General features: G+C 40.8%; 1 protein-coding gene across 1 annotated transcript in view; it reads left to right on the forward strand.

Moving 5' to 3' along the window:
- Window positions 1-25,429, forward strand: part of grk5l (G protein-coupled receptor kinase 5 like) — a 40,679-nt gene that overhangs the window by 11,886 nt on the left and 3,364 nt on the right. The window contains exons 2-15 of the mRNA XM_015013307.2: window positions 12,633-12,728; window positions 12,847-12,959; window positions 19,772-19,849; window positions 20,171-20,268; window positions 20,413-20,505; window positions 21,935-21,998; window positions 22,090-22,230; window positions 22,337-22,527; window positions 22,618-22,655; window positions 23,764-23,853; window positions 24,486-24,694; window positions 24,788-24,925; window positions 25,033-25,170; window positions 25,264-25,395. Of these exons, the coding sequence (XP_014868793.1) occupies window positions 12,633-12,728; window positions 12,847-12,959; window positions 19,772-19,849; window positions 20,171-20,268; window positions 20,413-20,505; window positions 21,935-21,998; window positions 22,090-22,230; window positions 22,337-22,527; window positions 22,618-22,655; window positions 23,764-23,853; window positions 24,486-24,694; window positions 24,788-24,925; window positions 25,033-25,170; window positions 25,264-25,395 (1,619 nt within the window). The remainder of the gene's footprint in view (window positions 1-12,632; window positions 12,729-12,846; window positions 12,960-19,771; window positions 19,850-20,170; window positions 20,269-20,412; window positions 20,506-21,934; window positions 21,999-22,089; window positions 22,231-22,336; window positions 22,528-22,617; window positions 22,656-23,763; window positions 23,854-24,485; window positions 24,695-24,787; window positions 24,926-25,032; window positions 25,171-25,263; window positions 25,396-25,429) is intronic.

The raw sequence follows: 25,429 nt of genomic DNA on the forward strand, positions 1-25,429 counted from the left end.
TCGAAGAACGCATGCGACAACTCAACCAGAAGTCTCTCTTGTCCGTTATTTGGCTGCGGGTGATTGCTTACCCTGCAATTTCTCTCTCTTTTTTTTTCTTTCCTGTTTGCGTCTCTACTGGAATATCTCAGTAATGGATTAGCCCATGAATTTTTGATGTGCCTTAATCAAATAATCAATGCTCTAAGTTTTCAACTTCCTGAATGATGGGCAAAATGCTGGACAGTGCAAAACGTCTGACAGTAAATGTCCTGCAAAAAACAAAGGATTTCATAAATGATTCAACTGTTTAGCTCAGCAGTAAACTGCTGGTGTGTTTCAGAAAGCAGAACTAGGCAGACAGATCCGCTCAATAAATTAGAATAGTTTGGAAAAGTTCATTTATTTCATTATGGACTTTCATCTCTATATTTTTGGTAGTATTGTGACCATGAGAAAAGCTATGATAAAAACTATTAAAAACTACTAAAATTTCATTAAGTGTCGCTTAATGTTTCATTTCATTTGGGCGCCTACCTTCAGTTGGACTACTGTTTCTATCTATGTGTGTCACTGGTCCACTAGTCAGACTGTCATGAGTCAATCCACGTCCCCTCAGTTCCACTCCAGCCCAGCAGAGGGCCCTAAGCAGACTGTCTACTTTACACACCTGGACTCCTGTGTTAGGTTTCGATTTGGAGCCACTTTTTCTTCCTTGCTTTAATTCTCTGTGGCATAAATTCAAGGTTTCAGTAATTTACCTCTGAGATTTTGGTCCTTATTGACGTGAAATTGTCACTCGGTTACTGCAGATGTATTGACTGAAAGTTGATGATTCTTTGTTTAAATACGACCTGGTGTCTGTGGAAACCATTGGTGTCATGTTTTTGAAGGAACCAAATTGGATTTGTTTGATCTTCGTGGCGTGATGCGTTATCCCGCTGGAAGTAGCCGTCAGTCTAGTGGTACACTGAGGTCATACAGGGACAGACATGGTCAACAACAATACTCTGGCGGGCTGTGGTGTTTAAACAATGTTCAATGGTAGTAAGGGGCATAAACTGTGCCAAGAAACTATCCAGCTCATCGTTACACCACCAGCACTAGTCTGAGCTATTGGACGAGGCAACGTTTTTTCAATCCCATTAACCACTGGTTGTAATAAGTGATTATTTGGGCTTCTGTTGCCTTTCTAGAAATTCAAACCATTCTTCCCATCCTTCTCTGACCTTTGACATCATCAGGGCATTTTCATCCACACAGCTGGTGCTGTTTCTCTTTTTCTAAGCATTCTCTGTAAATCAAAGAGATGATTGTGTGTAAAAAAAATACCCCCCGTCATCTGGGGTCTGAAATATTCAGCAGCCATTCCAACCAAACAAAATTCATTCTGGCACCAAAATTCATTCTGGCACCAACACCCATGCCATATTTAAATCCAGCTACACGTCACTTTCGTCTTGATTCTGATGCTGTGATTAAGCTTGCTCAGAGTTACTGTCATCCGATTGGCTGATTTGCTTCTTATGTTAACGAGGAATCGGACAAATGGGATTACTCAGGCTGAACCTGGGTGTGTGTATTTCTCAGTGCTTACAGTGGCGTGGCTATTAGACCTGACATTGCTAAAACACTGTAAATCCCCCTTTAATTTGAGGCCTTCTGTGAGCTTCTAACAACAGAGATGAACAACAACAACAACAACAACAAAAAAAAACCCACAGCTGAGTAAGAAGCAAGTTTCCCCTGAAACACAGACAACTTTAAAAATGCAGTTTCCCCAAAGGGGAAACTGCATTTTTACTCCTTATTCATGTAAGGAGACAACAGGCTCCTAAAAAAAGGTTTTTATTATTTCCTTCTTTCAAAGAATGTTGCCCTTTAGGGACGAAAGGACATGAAATAACAACAAAGGAATGACACAAGTAACAAACTGTGTGTGTAGGTGCGTGTGGGAACAAATGGGGAAGACGGAAACAACTTGAGTTGGACACATAATCACTTTAACCTTTTTTTTTTTTTTCTTTTTTTTTTTGAGGGAGGGGCTTTTTGCTGCTCTTGTGAATGTTTTTTCCATGAGGTTGATAAGTCCGCTTCGCTTCCCTCGCTTTTGAGGGCTTTCCTCAGTGAAAATGGAACAAATGAAAAAAATAAATAAATAAAGATCATCCTTTGGGATGACAGAGCCGTACCATTCACAGTATGAAAAAACTCGCAAAGGTGAGCAAACAGCACAACACCTTGTTAGAGTGAAGAAGCAGCCTATTAAGGCTGGCCTCATATGGACTATGCTCAGCCACCTTTATGGATGAGCAAACAGTGTGTATTACCCAGCATGCCCTGAGCGCTGTGTTTGGTGTGTGTGTGTAGTCCTGTGATCGGACAGCCCTACGTGTTATATAATTTCTGTCTATTTCATGCCCTCCACCCCCACCATAACATTCCAGATTTTATTTATAGAGCAGGAAACTCTGGGCACCTGACTGTTCCCAGACAGGAAATGTACCCAGCCTTTTGCAATGCTTTTATGACATATTTTTCAGCCTCGCATGCAAGTTTTCTCCCTCAACTTCTTCCTGCTTGAAGATGACACTCCACTGCCCTGGAGATCGCAAACTGGTTTGACCACCCGACTCTGTGTTAACACACTGCCACCGCTGCTGCCCTTGAGCCAGCCACTATTTTTAGCTCCGGTGTTTACAAGGACATAAGGGCAGGATAATAGGTACAGCTGTGTAGTTTTTCATAAAGCTCTGAGCAAATATCGCATCTGAGGGGCAATATGCTACCCACTGTCTGAATCATGTGCCCCTCTGCCACATGAGTGGCTTTCGTCCCAAACGCAGCCACATTGTTCCAGTTAGATTTGGTCGTCCCTTTAACTCTATGGGAAAGCAGCTGTGCGCCAGCGACCATACAGCTGATACCATCTCCTCTTTATTGTCTGTGACTGATTCTGAGTTTATGACCTCCTCACTTAAGTGGATTACCATGTGAGCACCCCCTCCGCCGCCTCTTTGCCCCTATGCTGCCGAAAGAATGGCCTGTGTCACCAGGTAGACGTCGGACGTCACGGACCGCTGCTTTTTGCAGATGCTGCGGCCAAATCATCCCGTTGTTATTACGGATCCTAATGAGGGATACGTGGATGGAGAGGCTCATTGAGGACGGTAATAATGAGGACCCCGGGCAGAGGCAGCAGCATGACATCATGCTGGAACAGGTCAACAAAGAGCGTCTTCCTGCGTAGTCCTCCCCTTCGGCTCAGGTCTGGCCAACGTTTCCTGCGGCTTCCTGTGGCACACACACCACACACACTTTACAAAAACAAAACAAAACAAAAAAAACCCCGAACCCATTCGATAATCAGGTTTTGTCAAGCGATTTTTTTTTTTGCTAAAGTATTCACACCCCTTGAAATATATATTTTTTGTCAACTTACAGCCTCGTACTTCAGTGTAAGTTTATTTTGATTTTAGGTAAAAGAGCAACAGAAATAATAGCATAATTGTAGAGATGTTTTTTTTTTTTTTTAACAAATAAAGATTTAAAAAATGTAGGTTGCATTTGTAATCAGGTCACTGAAATTACAACCACATGACCTTTGGAGTGTTACTCGCTCCATTGTTGCTTAGGGTCATTGAATTACTGCGAGGTGAACCTTTACTTCCTGCTCATGTCTTCTGCAGCCTCCAACAGGTTTTCTCCTAGTATTGCCTGCATTTAGCTCTGTGCGTCTTCCTATGAACTCTGTCTAGCTTTGCGTCCCTGCTGAAACGAAGCATGATGGTGTCACCCCCGTGTTTCACTGTGGGCACTGTGGTGTGTTCAGGGTGTAGCCCATATTCATAAAGTTCAGAGTCAGAATAATCTTTGTTGTCACTGTTACAATAACGACGAAAGAAACAGTTTGGCACTTCTCAACAGCAGCATAATTAATTATAGTAAGAAAAAGAATATCAAAGACTCATGCAAAATCAAAAAGTAAATAAATCCAAATTAAAAGTCAGTAGTATTTTATCTTTAAAATGCCGTGTGCTTTGTTCCAGAGCATAACTTATTGTTGTGTTTGAATGCTTGTGGGTAAAAACTGATGTTGATACATTTTTTACACCCCCTCTCCCCCCACCTAAGCTGTGAATGTTTGCAGCTCTACCAGAGTTTCCATGGGCCTGCTTGCGCAGCCTGTCGATTTAGGTGGATATTCCTGTTTTTGTAGGTGTAGGGTTAAACTACAAGCTGCTTGCTGTTTTCCTGGGTCTTCGTAATCGTACTTGTTCTCCAATAAACCTCAGGGGCCTTCAGAGAACAGATGGATTTACTCTGAGATTGACACTATCTCAACTCAGCATAGGAAGGTTAGTAGCACTTATAAATGAGTCTGGACAACTAAGTATGCAGGACTTGTGCAGATGGGTTTAAATGCTTAGAATAAATTGGTTCTCTGCTGCAAAGTATCGTCTTCATTTACCTCTGGCTGCAGAAAACTCACTCATGAAATGTTACGCAGCACAGGAAAAAAAACAGCACAATCTAAAAAGGTGTGATTTTTCAGCTCGTCTTCTGCTCTGACTTGCCAGCGGTGGACTGATATTTGACGCTTTTGTCATCGAGATGCTTCTTGTGATATAGCAAAAGCGGTATGTTGCTCAGAATCTCTCTGCGGATCCCTGACACACAGGAAGAGGATGTTGTTGAGTGCCAACGCAAGCTCTTCTGTCTTTCCTTGATGACTTACTCGTGCATTTTTCACCCATGCTTTGCATTTTTGAGAACAGCTGCCCTCTTAACCCGTAGGTCCCATGCAAATGCATTTCTATGAAACGCGCAGTTGGACGCTGTGGGAGGGAAGGGAGAGAGGAGAGCGAGCGAGAACAAAGACGTTTGAATCAGTGTCTGGTTGCTTTGGTAGGCCTCAACGTTGCTGGTACCTTGCTGACCACCAGAGGATGACTCAACCACGACGCTGACATTTAACAGCTTAGACAGAGGAGGTGATGTGAGAAGAAGCGAAAGTTGGATCATTACAAAAGGGATGATTGGTTTGTTTGTGAACAAAACGAGGGGGTCAGCGCAGGCAGGAGATGAGTGCAGAAATCGACCGAAAATCCTTCTCGCTTTTTGCACGGCGTGGGCGTAGAGAGTAGCTCACGAGGTACTCGCAGCACTCCGTTCTACCAGCGCGTTCACTGCGCACTCTGCTGCAGCCGTTACTGTACGCTGGGTTTTACAGTGCGGCTCTCAGGATGTGGTTTTCGTCTTGATGGCCATGCAAAAATCCAACTTAACGCTCCGGGCGGAGGCCAAGCGGAGGTGGGCGTGGCTTAGGCTAGCAGCCCCAGATCCTTTTAAGTGTCAACACTTTAGGAACATAACCTCACAGCTCAGCAGTTGTTTCTGAACGTGCGAACGGACGGGCCCTGCAGGACGCTCCGTCTTGGTTAAATTGAGCGGGAGGACATTGCTGCAGAAAGGTCACGATAACGACACGCAGATGTTTGGGATGCCGGTAACCCCCACCCACCCGTTCGTCATCCTCCCCCCCGGTGTTGTGCCAGACTGATGTCGTTCCCTCTCTGACCTTACATTTTGCTGCACTTGACGTGCCTCGGTGATGTCAGAGCTGCTGAGCAGAAACATAAATAAAGGGCGGCGACCGCACTGTGTGCATGGAACAAATTAGGCCTACAAGTTCCTGTGTGGAGGGAATCCACAGAGCGGCGCATATTTCAGCTCAAGTGTAACTGACAGGCCATGAGAGAGCAAAACGGTTTAATAAAGGAGGAAATAAACAGAGCGCCGACGACAGGATGGTTTATAGACTTTTACAAGCACATTCATGCTTTTAGTAGCCTGGTTTTTATAAGCAGGGCCCCAGAGTTCCTGGTAGTCTTTACATTGACTAAAACATATGGATGTTTTTAAGTTATTGGGGGTTGGGGGGTTTGTCTCTGCTTTTTAAATAAAAATCTTTGTGGTTCTTTTTCTGTTGACATAACTAATTCTTTTGTAAACTTCCTTCAATATCTAATTTCTCATTTCCTGCCAGCATATTTTCCCCTTCGTTGGCCAGATATGCATCAGGGACACAACGAGAATTAGGTATGGTTTGCAGTAAACACAGCAAACATTTAAAAACAAGAATGTTGACATTGTTTTTCTTTTAATGGGTGTAATATATTATAACATCTATTAGTACATCTACAAAATTAGCATCAAAAATCAGAATTAGCTTTATTCACCATGTTTGTGCACACAAACAAGGAATACAGCTCAAAAGATTTTGAACTAGAATATAAAATTTGAATATAAATTGAGGGGGACATTTCTAATCTAACATAGATTAGAAAGCATTTGAAATTTTTTGTTTTCTTCAAAACGTTTTTGCATAAGCATTGTCTTAACAAAAGTGATATTTTTTTAAGCAGGTGAAATAGTGACATTATCTAAAACTTTACCTTGATACCAGTAAGACACAAACAACATAACTTAGAAACAGAGTAAAATGAGTAATATTTGCATGTTTGCAGGCGAGGTTGGGTTCCTTTTCATATACATACTTATAACTCTTATCAAAAAGACAAAAAGCAAAACTTGTTTGAATCAGCTGAGCAAATATTGAAATGAAATGAAATGAAATGAAATTTTATTCGAACATGATACAAATATAAAAATAAAATAGTGCACAGTAACAAGAAGTGCATAAGAAAGAAGAGAAAATACAGATTTTTTTGTTTCAGTTAACATATCATGCTCAAAATGGGGTAGGAAGAAGTGAGAACTTATAAACTCCTACCCCCTAAACACTTGAAACTTTAGAGTCCTACTGTCATTAAAAAAATCACAATCAAAGTGGCAGTCAGAAGTAACAGTTACTAATATTTACCTATACATTTTCCCATTTTATGCTGGTTTGTCTTTCTAAACCCTTACACCAAGTTATCTGTAATACACACCTTATTGCTTTCTGTCACCCATATGTGTATCTATTGAAAATTACCTCTTTGTACTTTCTTTTGAATTGTGTTAAACTATTGCTTTGTTTTAAATCTTCATGTAACTTGTTCCATAACTTTACACCTTTAATTGAAATACAGAAGCTTTTTCTTGTTGTTCTAAAATTGCGGATCTTGAAGTTTGAGTGACCCCTTAAGTTATACCCCCCTTCTCTTTCAGAAAACGTGCTCTGTATGTGCTCAGGTAACAACTTTTTAGATACTTTGAACATAAACTGAGCCATTTTAAATTCTACAAGCTCGTCAAATTTGAGAATTCTGGATTTTATGAAGAGTGGGTTTGTATGCTCATAATAACCGACATTATGGATGATTCTAATGGCTCGTTTCTGTAGGACGGTTACCGGATGTAAAGAGCTCTTGTAATTAACTCCCCACACTTCACAGCAATATGATAGATATGGTAAAATCAGAGAGTTATATAGAATATGAAGTGATTTAGCATTCAATACATGTCTAGCTCTAGCCAATATGGATATACTTCTACTGAGTTTACTCTGTAAATGTTTAATATGAGGTTTCCAACTGATTTTGTCATCTATTATTAGACCGAGGAACTTATTAGCAAAAACCCTTTGTAGAGTTACGTCCTCTATTTGAACTTGGATTTCAGTATTTTTATAACAGTTCCCAAAGACCATGATTTTCGTCTTGTCCAAATTTAGGGATAATTTGTTATGGTCAAACCATATCTTTAACTTACTAATCTCTGAAGTGACTGTTGAGAGAAGATGCTCTAAATTGTCGCCAGAGGCTAGAATATTTGTGTCATCAGCGAATAAGATAAATTTTAATACATTGGACACTTTACTGATATCATTTATATAAAGATTAAATAAAATTGGTCCCAATACTGATCCTTGTGGTACTCCACAGACAGTCTCCTGCCAATCAGATTCCACATCTCCCAATTTCACAAATTGTTTCCGGCTCTTTAAATAACTCCTCATCCAGTCAGAAACTACTCCCCTAATTCCATAGCGTTCTAATTTTTTAAGTAAGATTTCATGATTTATTGTATCAAAAGCTTTCTTTAGATCTATAAATATCCCTACTGCCAGTTTCTTACTATCTGTTGCGTTGGTTATTTCTTCTATTAAGTCAGTTACAGCCAGCGATGTTGACCGGTTTGCTCTGAATCCATATTGACTGCTAATAAGTAGCGAATGTTTTTCTATGAATTGTTCCAGTCTTTTCTTAAAGAGTTTTTCCAGGATTTTAGAAAATTGTGGGAGAAGAGAGACAGGCCTGTAGTTAGTGAAGAGTCCGGAAGATATGCTAATAGACTGCCAAGCGGCTTGGGGAGTGTTGTATGCCAGGAAATTATGGAAAATAAGGCCCAGTGACTGAGTGTTAAATATATGTTTTATTCATTTTATCAATATTCATTTAATTACTAATTCTACGCTACTTTACCATAAATCAAAAGTAAAGCATGCTATGATTTACAGAAAGTGGGATCTCAAAATCATAACAAGCAGAAGTAAATAGCTTGCAGTGCAGAGTCCCTCGCTAAGCTGGACGCTAACACATGTTGGACAGTTCACATCAAGGCTAAAGATGCTGACATGAATTTTCTCATCTCTTGTCAGATCTTCTGTTTTTGTTCCTGTTTTTCTCCACAGTGAAGGTGGAGCTGTAATCGCCACAGTTGTTCTCCACCACTGACAATAGGCAAGCACAGACAAAGACAATACACAGTCATCGCCTCCTCCTGCTCTGCGGTCAGAGATCTGAAAAGGAGTTAAACCACGAAACTACTTGCAGTTCTGGGGTTTGCACGTTAGAGACGTAGTCATTCGGGTCGTCCGGTCTTCAGATTCTAAGATTTTATAGTACCAATATTTATTAGATAGCTTTTTATCTTCCTCTCTACGTCCTCCTGATTATTTAACAGCTTGTAGAATCACTTTCAGTACTAATAACTTGAAGTAAGTGTTTTCTAGAAGACTTTGTCAGTCACTCACATCTTTGTAAAGGAAACTTTCAGCTGGTTTACCATGCCTGTCCAGATAGATCTACTCTGCTGATGTTTGTTAATGCACAGCTCACTTGAGGTGAAGCTGTCAAACAAGTGGCCTTAAATATAACTCTGGAGTCTTTTGGTATAAGATACACCTGTCTAATGGCTGCCAAATCATTGCACTTTCTCCACTTGTTTAATAGTATAATGTGCTCATATTGATGCTGGTCTCCTCTTTCCAAAAGACACAGTTTAGGAAGTCTTTCAGTTTATTCAGGTGCACTTTGCACCTGAATAAATCCCAACTTCCTCTTTGTTTTATTAACTGTATTAACAATTAAAAAAAAAAAATCTTTAAATCTCAAAGCAAAGCATGATCTAAACTTGGGGTGAATCTTTAGGTTCCTCAACTCCTGAAAAGATTGATAGTTAAGAAAAATGTCTCCATATCTAAATCATTGTTCTCACTGTAGAGTAATAAGTCTGAGATATTTTGGAAATGGCTTTAAACCCCTCGTGTTGAGCACCTGCACGCTCCAGACCAGCCAGTTAGCAGAATGACTTCTTTCGTAGAGGAAGTCACACTTGCCAGTAATGAATTGATCGAGAGCGATAAATGTCACTGAAACGGCAACGGTGAGCTTACTTTTCTAGGCAAAGCTTTTCTATTTTAGTTTTGCTTTTGCTTTGTAAACAACAAAAAGAGAACATTTAATGAGATCAGCTTTATTATGACCTGACAGATAAAACCCTGCAGCTGAAAGAGGTTGTGCGATATAGTGCATTTTGTTAAATGTAAAGGAACCTTGGAAAAAAAAAAAAAAAAAGGAAAAACTGCTTGTTTTTTTTCCAGACAGAAGAACTGAATTTGGAGGAGCATTAATGGGCAGATGAGGAAGAGGAGGAGGAGGAGAAGATGAAAATAAACAAGTTCAGGGCGCAGCGAGAGGGAAAGAAAACAGGACACGGACAGAAAAAGGAGGAACTGCATTATTTGTGGTTGTCTCGGCATTGTGTACACTTTGAATGCCTGGGTGGAACCGCCGGTGTTTAGTACAATTATTTAACACGGCGCTGACCCGCTGCAGGAAATCTGTGCCGTTTGGTGGACCCTTTTATTCGTTTACGCCTAACAGTAGCGCAAGCGCACTCGTTTTCGTTTTAGCGGCCCCCATGGGGAATGACCTTCTCCATTCACTGTACTGCTGTGTGTGTTTTGGCTGACATTATGTTTTTAATAAAAGAGATTAAAACGCTTTGCCACGGAAAAGTATGCTGACATTTAGTCGCCCCGCATACCTTTACTCATTAACTCCTTTCAGAGAACAACTGGGGCTGAAATAAGGAAGTGTGCGAGTTTTTATATATATATATATATATATATATATATATATATATATATATATATATATATATATATATATATATATATATATATATATGTATATACGTAGCATGTTTGGTCTGCGGTAATGTTGATGAAGAGCAGATGCTAGAGGTTAATGATTATCTCAGGGGACATTTAGACTTCATTTATTAAGACATTCTTCCTCCATGTTTGCTCACGATAATATGGCTACTCTGCTGTTGTGAGGTTTTCATATGTAAAGAAAAAAAACTACTGAACACGAGGAGATCCTTTCAAGCTAGCAGACTCTTCTTGTGCACTAAATTTACAAGAAGTAGACATTATAGCGTCCATTAGATGCCTTGCTTTAGTGTGGCAAAGCCGTTCTGCTGCAGTCGTATTCAATACCCCACTGGGCATTTTTCACTGTTACAATCACAAACTGTGTTTTGTGGGATTTTATGTGACCGAAAAACACAAAGTAGTGCATAGCTGCAAGGTGGAAAGCAAAGAATGAATAGCTTTCAAAGTTATTACTAATAAAAATCTTAAAATTATGTCATGCATTGTGTTCAGTCACCTCTGAGTGAATACTTTGCAGAACCACCATGGATTTCCTCAAGTAAAAAAAATAATTTAAAAAATAGATAAAATACAACCCCATACCACAATGCCTCCATCACCATGTTTTAAGGTGGTAATGGTGTGTTCAGGGTGATTCACTGTGTTATTTCTAAACCACAAGTGGCATTGAAATTATACACTTTGGTCTCAATATGTTCTCTTTGTCCCTTATAAGGTTTCTGTGTGACTGCAAACAGGACTTCTTATAACTTTACATCAAAATGACGTTTTTCTTGCTGCTATTTTTGAGATTTAAGCTAAAATGCATTAACTAAAACATCATTAGGGTTAGTTAAAAGTCCAACTTTTATTCACTTTCCCTTGTAATGCCAGTAGAATGTAGCCTTTGCTTGTTTGTTTTATGTTTTAATCATGTAACACACTTTGAATGACCTTGATGCTGATATGTGCCATGCAAATAAACACAAGTTAAGTTACTCTTAAGACTACACACTGCTTTGTGTTGGTCTGTCACACTATTTTACTTAAACGTACACTGCCGTTTGTGGTTATAGTGTAACTAAATGTTTTATTCCTTTATAAGAATTCAAAAAGTGTGGGATTGACTTGTATTAAGCCTCCACCTTGGATCAATATATGGTAGAAACACTTTTACGTTCCCTTATCCTGCTCAGAAATTTAGACAGTAAGATGCTGCCACCACCATATTTCACGGAGAGCGCTCCGAGTGACTGTAATGTGACAAAATGTATAGTGTAGGGAGTTGGAAGTTCGCTACAAATAATCTAAATTTCACAAACTAAAGTGTGTGTGTTTCACCCAATATATTGCGGGCGGTGAATTTGGGGTAAACAGATGTGCTCGAGGCAGCAGGAACGGAAAAGATGAAAACACGAATGCAAGCAGGAAGGATTGATGGGAAAACTGCGAAAGCTTTCACTCACAGGCCCCGGCATGACGTAGTGCCTCTCGAATTCCTGAGTTATTACTTAAAGATGTCTGCTTGTCGTTTCCTCTCTTGCTTTCCAGCGCTCAGTGCCTATTGCGCTGCCTAAACCCGATGCAGCAGCAAATGGAGACAAATGCTTGTCAGTTCATTGGAGCGGCCGTGGCGTGTGAAGAAATTCCAATTGGAGCAGGCACATTTCACTGCAAATTATGTTTTATTTAATCACGGCGAACGAGACAAAAGCGATTGTGATTCGGTCTGGATTTAAGACGTGGAAGCGGCCAAATATGAGAAACAAATTGGATTATTGAACGACGCCGCCGCCAAACATTTTCCCCCTTAGATGTCTGATGATTGAGGGTGACGGGATCCAGTCAGTCAGGCTCAGTCCTGAGACTTTGGTTCCAGGACTTGGTCAGAAACAGACTTTCTGTCTGAGTGAACACAAACACACACACGCACTCACTGACATTAAACACACACACATATACACACACACATACGCTGTTCCCACTTTCAGGGAAGCTTCTGAGTAAGGAGGAAAGTCAACGGAGAAATTTACAGAGGAAGCAAGGCGTAATCTATGAATTATATATACGCACTGAGACTATGATTTCACTCAGAGGAAAGCCCATTCTCTAACCCCCACTTTCTCCCACTCCTGTTAGGCATTAGTCCACGGCTCCGCTCCCTCACTAGTAAAAGTTAAGTCCGTGACAACTTTCTGATGTCATTTTAATGTTTTTTTCCCCTCCTATATGTGTGTGTGTGTGTGTGTGTGTGTCGCCACAGGTGGAGGTGGAAAACGGAAAGGCAGGAGTAAAAAATGGAAGGAGATCCTTCGCTTTCCTCACATAAGCCAGTGTGCTGAACTGGGAAAAATCATCGGTAGGTTCTGGTGCTCTCTCCTGCTGTGAAGAGGGTGTGTTTGGCTGTTGGAGTTTCCGAATGCTCCGTGTTAAAGTTGTTTTCTTTTTTTAATTATTATTATTTTATACTTTTGCAGAGAGGGATTATGCCAGCATCTGCGACAAGCAGCCTATCGGACGGCTTCTCTTTCGTCTTTACTGTGAGACCAAACCCAACTTGCAACGATGCATCCAGCTGCTGGACGCAACGGTACCATGAACACGCATTTAATGGGCTTTTTTTTTTCACTCCAGGTTTTCCTTCATTAATTGATTTATGTGGAAAAGAAAAAAAAATGGAAAGTACAAATTGAGGTTTTCAACCTTGGCTAAATTTTTACTATTAATCCTTTCATGTATTTCTTATTTTTAATGTGGCTTTCTTTACTGTTGTTAGAAGTACTTTGTGAATGGATGGAGCTACATTCATAAACATGCCCTCTACTGCCTCAATCGAAGGCTGGGTGTAGAAAAGGCTTTCAGTCTCAAACTTTGCAGTAAGAAAATCTCTGTTTATATAGAATAATCCAGTCCAGGCATTTGAGATGATCAAACATAGTGTGGGTTCTCTTAAGAAAACACATGGAAGTAACAATTTAGTTGAGGAATGAAGGCTTCACTAACCTACGAACTGATTCAAAGAATCTTTTAGTGTAGAAGTATTAGGGTCAGATTTGATTACGCTGAATATTTAAGATAAAGAGTTAGAGTTGCACAACAGCGGCCCAAATTCCTTAAAAAGTAAAAAAAAAAAAAAAGTCTTTCACTTAGTGTCAATAGAAAGAGCTGTTGCAAATACTAACTTCAGTTTTGTTAGCAGCTAATTGTTAGCCAGTGGCTTTAGGATTTGTCCCTGTAATTCACCCTTTCTTATCAAATGTTAGGAGCACTCACGTCACTCCACGTCATCATCTGGGTTGTTAACCGTTAACTTTTTGTTCCCCATTAGGCCTGATTTTTTTTTTCCTGTGTGAGTGATTATCATTTCAAGTGCCAAGGCCAAATTGACGTCCTCAATAAATAAACGAGGATATGATTAAAAAGCGCATGAATAAAATGGTCTTTAGGTTTTCCAGTGACTCCAGGTTTGGGAAAATGGAATGCCAGCCTCCAATCCCAGTTTTCTGTCAAAACGTCTTGTATTTTTCTGCTTTTAAATTATCATTGAAATCATTAACTTATTGTTGACAGCGGCGGGTCACTTTCTGATTGTATAGTTCGTTAAATCTGAGCTGTGGCAGATTCAGGACAGAAGGTGTGAAGTGTCCTAGTGAAGGTCAAGGAAGGTGCAAGGCCACAGGACTTTCACATCACCTTCTAGGGTCAAGCCTGGACTGATCAGCGCTCACATCCTGTTTGACAACGCCAGGCTGTTGCCAAAGACTGCAGTTGTGGGACAAACTTAATTTTGTGAGCCCAGTGTAGCTGAGACAGTCAAGAGTTTTCTAAAAGAAGGTTCAATTACAATAAAACTGTTATATCAAACGAATAAAAAAAATGAAAACTAAAAAGACGAAAACAAGAATTATTTCCTTTCTTACTACAAAATAAGAGCCACAAAGACACAAAGAAGGCTAAAGCTCAAAGCATTTGCCCTCATATCTGGGAATTATAATAATATCTTAGGCTAAAACAGCGGCTGAATAGCGCTTTGCGAGAGACTTTTTCTGGTTACACCCCCAACGATTAATGACTACAGAGGGATATTATGTCGGGCTGTTGTTGCAGGAAGGAGCGTTCTGTTTTATACGTCCTCACAGTAAAAGAGCTGAAGAAAGCTCCCGTGGAGCTGCGATGTTTCTTCCGCTGTGTCTGAAGTCTGCCAGGCAGTCTGAAACCTGATGGAGTCTGAAATGTTTTCCTGCAGACACGTCTCGGTGGAGTGCAACGCTGCATCTCTGCACATGCAGACGCAGACTGATATGCAGAGACCTTTACTGCCATTATGTACTTATCAGTGTTTTTGTTCTTAGTCTGTTTTTGTGTACCAGGGATCCCATGTTTCACATAGCGATGACTTAAAGAAATTATTTAAACTTCCTCCACCACACTCCCCCTTTCTGCAGCTTCGTCACCACCACGTCGTTTCCTCCTCAGCCCGTTAGGGATCTGGCAGTCCTATTTTGAACGTTTGTTGAACTTTGGAAAGTTCAGTCAGCTGCTTCTGCTTGTAAACAACTTTCCCGTTGGCATGGTTATTCGTCATATCAGGTTCGCCAGACATAAAACCCCACTGGATGTAGCTCAGGCTAGCACAGGATCCATGTAATGAGAAAGAAATCCTTCAGTGGAAAGTTAAATCAAGCAGCGGAGCAAAGATAAACAGAACGTTACAAGAATTAATGCAGTAGATACCAGCATGGAGCCACACTAGGAATTTTCTCTTGAATGCTAATGGCGGAGGGGGAGAGAGTGTTTACAAGAGTGGGTGAAATGTGTTGCAAGTCTGGAGTGAAATATTGGTGCTAAAATTGTTATATGTAACAGTATTATATTAGAACAGGATTGAATTAGAGTTGCTTAGGTAGGAATCTGAACATGAATCGAACTGATATTGATCAGATCTCAATTGTCTTCAAGAAGGAGTTAGTTTCGAATATCTGCCATTCACAACTAATTGTCGGAAAGAGCCGGATCTTCTTAAAGAGACAGAGGCCCAACGATCTCAAATTTCTTATAAGTGGTGTTTGACATTTACAGCAGCCGAAGGCAACATGGATAGTTGATTTTGCTATAACTGTGTGTGATGAATATACACAACAGTTCCCCTTTAAACTGCTTGTGACCATCTCTGTAAAGGACAGCAAAAGACAAATGTTATCAGAGTGGAAGAAAAAAGAACAACAACAGCGTCTACACGTCAGTCAACAAACCAACTATTTCAGTGAACTATTCTGTTTGCATTGCAGTTCAACAGAGCTTTGGCTACTCAAACAGGCAGATCTCCTGGTCGTTTACCTCCCTCCCAGCCCCGCACTCCCATTTCTCACTCCTTGTCTAGACTAAATACCTCCCACATGACACATTTAAGTCTTTATCTATCAACACCCAGAATATCTATGTGGGACATGTGACAGGTCAGAAAGGACAGCATTGTTTCCCCGATCCCAGAACACCCCTTCTCCCTTCCGCTGCTCTGCCTTCTTGTGACCACCTACTCCAAAAAGCGACCACCTCCGCAAGGGGGAAACCACTCACACTCACTCATCCCAAACACATGCCGGGGCTAATTCTGCACTCGGCCCATGTGACGAACTCTGACGCTGCGCTTATTGTTGGGCATTATTTGTGGCACTCAATAAGCCGGGTCTGAGTGCGGCTACAGCCAAGCGGATCCTTGTGCATCGAGTGATTAAATAACACCGCTGCGCGCTCTGAGCGGTTGTGAGGCTCGCTCGGCATGTTACGCAATCTAGTCGACGTGCTATTCAGAAAATTTTATAAACAAGTGGGCAATTAGCGGGAAAGGAAAATGAGGAGGAGAAAGCCTGAATGTGTGTGTGTATTTTTTTTTTTTTTTTAGTGCTTTGGGAATGTACTCTGGGGGCTTCCAGAGAATCATCCTGCATCACAAGAGGTGTGTGTGTGTGTGTGTGTGTGTGTGTGTGTGTGTGTGTGTGTGTGTGTGTGTGTGTGTGTGTGTGTGTGTGTGTGTGTGTGTGTGTGTGTTGGAACCCCGCTTGTTCCAAAAAGCCAAAGGGGCATCTCTTTTCCCCTTTGGCTGACCCCCACCAGCAAAGGGTGGGAGTCAGACCGCTATTTTACTCTTGGTTCAAGTGCCTGTTTGTGTGTTTGTCAGATGAATGTGTGTATCATCAGTGAAACTTCTGTTAACAGTCACTATGCTTCTTCTGTGTTTCTTTGTGTACAATAGATATTTGTTACAGTTTTTTTTCTCGTCAGTTGCTTTGTGGTGTTTCAACTGAGCTCTTGGCTTTTGTGTGTATGCCGTGTATGCGTGTAGGTGTTTGTGTGTGTGTGTGTTTTGTAGTGGAAATCTGGTGACGCTGGTGTGACACACTGTGACACTCCAGGACCTCAAGGAATCCCACCGTGTTTACTGCGGGATTGCCAGGCAACGCCGACCCATGCTGGAAAAAGCCCAGCGAGTAGAAAGACGAGGGCCAGTTTGCATCACGGACGCCATGTTGTGTCGCCCTGTCCCTCCGCAGAAGTTGAAAGCGCTGGCTGGGAAACGCATCAGAGCGCTTTCACGTCGCTGCCTTTGCGAAATGTCCAGCACGTCCAGCGGACAATTGCCTGTTTTTCTCAGTGAAAAGAGCAGAGGAGCAGCGTATGTTTATGTGAATGAGACTGTCGGAGGTCTTTTTCACAGAAAAACAGCTTTTGCTTCATCCAGGATTCTTCTGTACTTTTGATGGACAAACTTCACACTTTTCCAGACTCAAATTTTCATGCTTCTCAGACATTTGGTGTGACTTTAAAATATGAAATACAAATGTTCACAGTGAATTTATGACAATTGACAGGCTCTACATATGGCATCAACCAAAAGCCAAAACTTAAATGAAGAAATTGAGGTAGCATTTTCGGACGGATGCAAGGAGAGACGTACAGAAGGAAAGAAAGACATCAGGAGATGAACCTAATGTCTCGTTTATTTTTATGGACACTTGGAAAAGAAAATTTCTGACTTTTCCGAACCTTAGATCCATTAAAGTATGTATTAAAAATCGAATTTATGAAAGTGAAAAGTTAGCTTTTTATTTGACTTGGGTAACTTCACTTGAGCATCTGGTTTTTATCTTTTTTCACTTTCACACTCACAAGTCCATTTCATCCATTCACGTAGACACATTTATACAACAAGGTCACGTTTTCTCTGAGTTTCCTGCCGTGATTCATAATTATATCCTGATTCTAATTAGCTCGTTGTTCTCACCTGTGCTGCTACCTCTATAAACTCCAGCTCTGCATTCAGTCCTTTTAATGTTGTCTGTCATCATGCCCTGACTCAGGCTGAGAGGGGTCATGGCTGATATCCTGTATCTGGCCTGTTTCTTCTCTTCTGACTGTCGCCTTTGCCTGCTTTCACAGCCTCACAGATTTTGAATTTGTCCTAACTCTTCCCCCCTTTCTGTTACCAACCTGGACCACTTAAGGTTACAGTGATTATTCGCTTTCCCATGGATAAAACTGGGCTTTGTGTTCTCCACGGCTTCGTCCCTTTTTGATTTTCAGTGCATAGACTTCTCTGCTCTGTCCTGCGGGTGGAACAATCCCAATAATCTGACCCTTTTCCTTTCTCACACCGTCAAAGCTTGAGGTATTCCAGACAATCAAGGTCCGATTCTCTGAGGAAAGCCTGGGAAACCACTTCTGCCAGATAAACAATTACTTCCTGTTTGAACATCCTAGCTGAATGCCAGTCACTCACCATCCGGTCTCTATTGCAGAGTCTGGCCTGAAAGCTGAACCCAACCAACAGCCTCGTTCCTGCTTACACATTCATACAATTACTGCCAGTAAAGACTGTTTAAACGTTACGGGGATTTGATTTCCGTTTTGGGTTCATATTATACATCCCAATATTCTAGTTGGAAGCGATGTCTGACGTAGTGCTCCTTTAGCATGTGATAACCTCAAACACACAACTTCCAAATAGCCACATAATTAATTTACAATCATGAGACCAAATGAAGCATAAAGGATTTTAATTATCCATTTGACCTGGTGGTTTTTAAAGAGTATTTGATTCATAGAGAAACAAGTTTAATGATTTTTAAAGTGAAGAACTGAATGCACATGTTCGAAATCATAGATTTTTCTTTCTTGTTCATTCATTACAAAAATGACACATTTAGGCCCAAATATAAGCAGATTGGTTATATTAACAAATTGCACCACATGCTTTTTGCAATCATTAACAAGTGTTTTTGCTAAATTCTGGCTGAATATCTGACCACTCCTGATGATGGCTAGAAGGTTTCGAGTTCATTCAAAATTATTTGTCTGATATGGACCCAAGAGAAAAAGCCCCTTATTCAAATTACATACACTGAAGCCTGACTGAAATTTGCAGATGTCCACATCAGTCAGTGTTAATACCTTCTTGAGAGTTTCATAGTGAGACAAGTTGAAGAGTAAGTGAGCTGTTTAGTCTCAATGATGAAGAAAGTTTGAATGACTGCTAAGCATGGTAGTGGTAGCTTAAGGCTGAGGGGTTTTTTTTTGCTTCTAGTACTACTGAATATGCACTGAAAGAGCAGGACTATCTCCAAATTCTTCACATCTAAGTTTCTAAAATCTTGGACAAAAAACTGGATGTTCTAACAGGATATTGAACCCAAAACTTCTTCTTTTTTTTTAAATATGTGGAGGATGATTAAAAGCACAATCTCTTCCCAGGAACAGCCGATTTAAATGTGTTTCTGCCATTTTGCATAATAAGAGTTGTTAAATATCAGAAAAAACTGTGCCAGGACCTTGTCTGCATGTTTCTTCAGGACGTTTTTACAAAATGTTAGTAGGGAGTGTATGTCTAATTTTGAGTATAAGCGTTAGGAAAGATTAACAATAAAATTAAACTTATTTTTCTTTTTGTTTTTAAATCCTTTGAAATAATATAATGTCAGATCACTTCAACCTTAAAAACAGCACTGTGCAGGCAAGTTATTAAAAAAGAAATTAATAACATGCCAACGATCGTATCTGCAATGTTCTTAGGCAAACTCTTTACACTTACCTAAAACTACTTTGGGGGTTTTTAATGTTTTTTTTATTTGTTGTTTTTCCTGTTTCCACGACACCGTGCAACAGGCCTCTTTCTATGAGAGTTCTTCAGAAACTCAACAGACGTGTTGTTTTTTACTTTCTGGTAAAAACCTAAGTCATTAACAGGTCTGGTCATGATTCCACCTGTGATAGTCATGCTACGTGAAATGTGGCCTCACAGAAAATGTCAGCACAAGAATAATTTTGATAAGAAAGTGCAGCACAAGTCATGACCATGACATTACTCATGCTTCTGTTTTGCATGCATGTGTGTGGTTTTTTTTTTAGGAAGACTATGAGGTTACACCTGATGAGAAAAGAAAAAGCAGGGGGGAGCAAATCATCAAGACCTTCCTTTCAAAACAAGTAAGTTTCCCTACCGTGTGCTTTCATACCTCACCACCCTTTGAGGTTAACACTTTACTGCGAAAGGGAAACTTATTACCTTCGACAGGTTGTCAAGAGGGGGAACAAAAACGAATCAGAGGCAAAAATGACACCGAAATAACGTAAAGGTTTAAAAATGAACGCACTCGTTAAATCTATCAGAAATTAAACCGAATACACACGATTGCAGGCCGTTCTGGGTTTCTCCTTATCTTGAAGTGTTGCATACATTAGGAGGTGATGGATTTGTGTGTATCTGTGCATACTTGTGACTGTGTGTGTTTACATGTGTTGATGCAGTCACCTCAGCGAGTAGACATAGCCGAGGTTTTTGCAGAGCAATGCAGAGAAAACCTGGAGCTCAGTCCATGTAAGGAGATCTTCAGCGACTGCCGCAAGTGAGACGCCATTTACTCACTCTCACCTGTTTGTCACGTGACCAGATTTTTAACCACTCTCTCTCACTCATTTCTCATGCTGAAATTTAGTCCATGTGGTATGATCGGAGAGGTTTGACTGTGCTTTTTTTTTTTTTGTGCCAGGGCAGTCCATGAGTACCTGAGTGGAGCTCCGTATTCAGACTATCAGAACAGCATGTACTTCGACCGCTTTCTTCAGTGGAAGATGCTGGAGAGGTTTGTTGGGTTTTGTTTCGACACCTTGTGGAAAACAAAACTGAACGGCTAGATAAAATGAAATAAAATCAACGTTAGTCTTAAAGGTCATGCAGCAAACCAGCTGAAAATGTTTTGCAACAGAAGATTTATTAGCTAAATCAGTTTAGGCGAGGTGAATTGTTAATATCTGAGATTTTATTGTTGCATGTGTCGATGCTTTGAGATAGAAATAGGTTGTAAAGCTGTTGCATTATTTACTTTAAGTGACATTTTATCTACAGCTTGTAATTCTGCAAAACATTTGCTATCTTTAGGATTAGAAGGATGATACAAAATGCCAAAACCTATACTGTATAAATCAGACTTGTTGAAACCAGCGGGGTAAAATGCCTTATAATAAATTAATCAAGCCTTAAACTCATTCTTTCATGTAGCATGTTTAATTTAATCAGTGTGAGAATAAGTATTGTAGTAAGTACGGTGAAGATTTGTGATGCTGTGGGCTATTTTGTCCTTCAGTCATATAAAGTATCACCATCAGAGGTATCAGTACTTGTTGCACATATGACTTTGTTAAAATCATATTTCTGAACTCTAATAATACTCTCTGGCATTTTGAAAGAGAAAGGAGCCCACAGGATCATAACTCCTCCACCATGCTTGGTACTATAATGTATTCCTTTACTTAGTTAATATGCAGAAATTAAATGTTTAAGATGTCTAAATGTTTCAGTGTGAGATTATGCTAATGCAGTAAAAGATGGATGTCTTAAAAGCTTTCATGCATCTGAGCAGCCAATAATTTGAAAGGCGCTGCATATTTGTAAAGGAATCCTTTAAATTATAGTGCGGAAGAAAAACTATGCAGTAAGGGCCAGATGTGCATCAATACAGAAAGTAAGATAAAAATCTGTGGTTGCTTCTTATCATTTCTGTTTTTGTTAGTAAGGTTGCTTCAGATTTGCATGAAAAAAACAAAGTGAGTGGTTTCTTTTAAGGGTGTTTAATAAACGTCGATTTGGAGCCGAAATGTATATCCCGGCTGATTCCAGTCAACGTTTCTGTCTCTGCCTCTGCCTCTGCCAAGACTTTATGTGGAAGCGTAAACCTTTCCAAACATTCTCTGAATGGAACATCCGTCCTAAATATGTCAGATAATAAATCGGTTTTGGTTACTATTTGCATTCATTTTCGGACAGGATCTACACCCCCTGCTGTGAAAATATTCTATGCAAAACGCATATTGAGGTCATTCAAAGTAGGCAGCAGGCTCTCAGGGCGGCATTGATTGCATCTGTCTGGACAGTGAAATTTCGCCCAAGAAGCCCCACCCTCTGTACAGGAAGCAGAGTCAGGATGGCATTGAGCTCCGCAGATGATATCTCTGACTTGATCGATACCACATAACCACCTATTAATGGATTCTGTTGTATCTGTGTACCGTCAGGCAACCGATCACTAAAGACACATTCAGACAGTACCGGGTGCTGGGAAAGGGCGGATTTGGGGAGGTAAGAGAAGCGGCTGGGCGCCACATCTAAAAAAAACACATTGGGAATTTTCCTTTGACACACTGGACAATATTCTTGCCATCCTCCGCAGGTGTGCGCATGCCAGGTCAGAGCAACAGGCAAGATGTACGCCTGCAAGAAACTGGAGAAGAAGAGGATCAAGAAGAGGAAAGGAGAGTCCATGGCTCTGAATGAGAAGCAGATATTGGAGAAAGTCAACAGTCGGTTTGTTGTGAGTAAAAGTCATTTGCTTGAACGTGCAGCTGCGGGATTTCATCCCCGTTTGTGTCAGAACGCGGTTTCCCCGCGTCACGTTGCACGTCTCCGTCTTTCCTCAGGTGAGCCTGGCGTACGCGTACGAGACCAAAGACGCACTGTGTCTGGTGCTGACCATCATGAACGGCGGCGACCTGAAGTTTCACATCTACAACATGGGCACGCCGGGCTTCGACAAAGACAGGGTCCAGTTCTACGCTGCTCAGATCTGCTGCGGACTCGAGCATTTGCACAGGGAATCTATTGTCTACAGGTAGCAATCTCATGTGCACGAATCTGGCAACGCTATTCCTCCACTCTGTATGTGAAAGATTGTTGACTGGTGATTCTTCGCTGCTTTTAGGGATTTGAAACCAGAAAACATCTTATTAGATGATAATGGTAAGTTTTCTGATCAGATTTCAAGTTATAACAAATAATGCAATTTTTACAACCTTTACATTCATACGAATCATGGGCATGAATGAAGTTATTTTCAAAAACACAAACTGGATGCTCAAGTTTGCATTTTTATTGTGGGTTTCCACTGATCTACAAATTATATATACTGGTGAAAATATACACACACAGCCCCAGACAAACCACACACACAATTTAGCTGCCAAAAAGCTTCTGGCTTAATTCTGAACGTATTTTAGACCTGTTCCTAGCAGAACATGGCTAGTTTATTTAAACTAGTTGCTCTCTTGACGCAGACCAGACTTTTGAGATCAGGAAGGTTAATGTTGTCCTGTTTAACTCCATTGCTAAACCAGTTTTAAAGTGTGTTTGGATTGTTGTAGGAAAACCCAGTTGTGTCCCGGATTCGTCTAGCTGGTTTATATTTAATTTAAAGAATCTAGTCCTTTGCTTTTATTATCTGTCAACTTTGTGCGATGCACCACTACCACAGGCACTGAAACAGCCCCTCAGAATGAAGCTGCCACCACCGTGCCTGACAGTTTTTAGTATTCCTGTGTCTGAAAGTGTACGTGATTGTTAATACGCTTGCTGTCGTTGTGGCTAAAAAGCAAACATTTTAAAGGTCCCGTCTGACCTTTAAAATGTTTCTCCAGTAGACATTAAGTTTGAAAGCATGACTAAAGTGACCAGCTCTCATTCTCTCAGTATTTGCTGATGTGAAACGGTGTAATCTCAGCCACAGTCATCCCTGGATATGCATATCTCTCCTGCTATGTATAACTTGTGCAGATTGGAGAAAATCTTCTTTGAATTCAATTGTGTACATTAATTCATTGTTTTTGAAAATATTTTCATTTTCAGTGAAATCATTCCAGGTTGAGAAAATAATTGCTAAAACCCCCAAATTAATCAGACATTCATGCCAACGATTAGCGTATGAAGCTTTTCTCCGACGCTGGAGGACAGTACTTTGTTTATTTAACTAATACCTCATAATTGTAGTAAAATGTAGAGTTATGTTACATTTAATGGTCTTAAAAGCTAATTAATTTATGTACCTGATAATGTACCTGCTGCTTTGTTGCAGGACACATTCGGATCTCTGACCTGGGGCTGGCCATCAAAGTGCCTGAAGGAGAACTCATCAGAGGCAGGGTGGGGACAGTAGGCTACATGGGTAAGAAATAACTCGCTAACGACACACTGACAAAACAAACTGTTGGGAGAAACAATAAAATATGTGCAACATTTTATTTCTGAGAAAAAACCATGGAAATTTACCAGCTAAAAAAGTTTCATTCCAGGTATTTTTTATACATTGCTGGAATTTACTCAACTAATCTAGGTAAAATCTAATTATTAGTAGTATTATTCAGATCACTTGATTAATTTGCCCTGTCTTTCCATGTTATTAAAAAATAAAATTGGTTTGTGGCTAAAATATTACTCTAATAGTTGTAGCATTTTTTCCTGACAACCACAGCTAGGGGGCGCTGTTTACTGCCGAAAACTTCCTTGGGCATGCTAGCAAACGTTAACAAGTTTGGCCATCGACATGCAAGCAAGTTGCTAAACTACCCCTAAAACATAGATATTTCTCAACCACAGTAACAATTCATAACTTTTCCTCAATTTCTGAATTTAGTCATAATACAACCCACATAAACAAATTGCTTGCTGCTACGTGGTGGACACCAGAACAGGCAAATGAGATAAGCTAACATCTCACACACAGTGTAAAACCAGGGATACTGTTGTCATTATATTAACAAACTCTACTTATAGCTTTTTTTTCCCTCATCTTTGCAGCTCCAGAGGTGATTAACAATGAAAAATATGCCATGAGCCCCGACTGGTGGGGACTGGGCTGCCTCGTTTACGAGATGACCGCGGGACGATCGCCCTTTCGTGCCCGGAAAGAGCGAGTGAAGCGGGAAGAAGTGGAGAGAAGGGTGCAGGAGGAAGAGGAGGAGTACAACGACAAGTTTACAGAGGACGCAAAGGCGATCTGCAGAATGGTGAGGCTGGATGAGACGCTGTGTATAGAGGCAGAGAGATAGATAAGTGATAAATATCCTGAATGACTCATCTCTGTGCTTCTGCCTGGCCAGCTGCTCACCAAAGACCCCAAGCAGAGGCTTGGATGTAACGCGGATGGAGCAGCGGGCGTCAAGGCCCACTCGTTCTTCAAAAACATCAACTTCAAGAGGATGGAGGCTGGAATCGTAGATCCTCCCTTCGTGCCTGATGTGAGTGCTTGGTTGTTATGGTGTGCTCAGATATATCAGTGATAAGTGTTCTGCTAATTTCCCTCTCGACCCCGTCTTTCTCCCCCCCGGTCATTCCCCTGTCCCAGCCTCGGGCCGTGTACTGTAAGGACGTTTTGGACATTGAGCAGTTCTCCACTGTCAAGGGAGTAAATTTGGACCAAACTGACAACGACTTCTACTCCAAATTTGCTACGGGCTGTGTTCCCATCCCATGGCAGAATGAGGTGAGCCAGGCATCCCTAGATGCTCCGTTCACTTTCAAATCAGCAAACGTTTGACATTCCCTGTGTTTTCGTGTCCTCTGTTTCCTCCTCTAGATGATAGAAACGGAGTGTTTCAGAGATCTGAACGTGTTTGGGCCTCAAGGGACGAGACCTCCCGATCTGGACTGGAATCAGCCGCCGGAGCCACCCAGACGTAGCCTGCTGGACAGGATCTTCAGGAGGCATGTAAGCGGATGTGAGCGCACATACGGCGGAGGAT

This window comes from Poecilia mexicana, unplaced genomic scaffold (genome assembly GCF_051168715.1).
Source record: "Poecilia mexicana isolate PSO_F unplaced genomic scaffold, ASM5116871v1 scaffold_9, whole genome shotgun sequence".
NCBI lineage: Eukaryota > Metazoa > Chordata > Actinopteri > Cyprinodontiformes > Poeciliidae > Poecilia > Poecilia mexicana.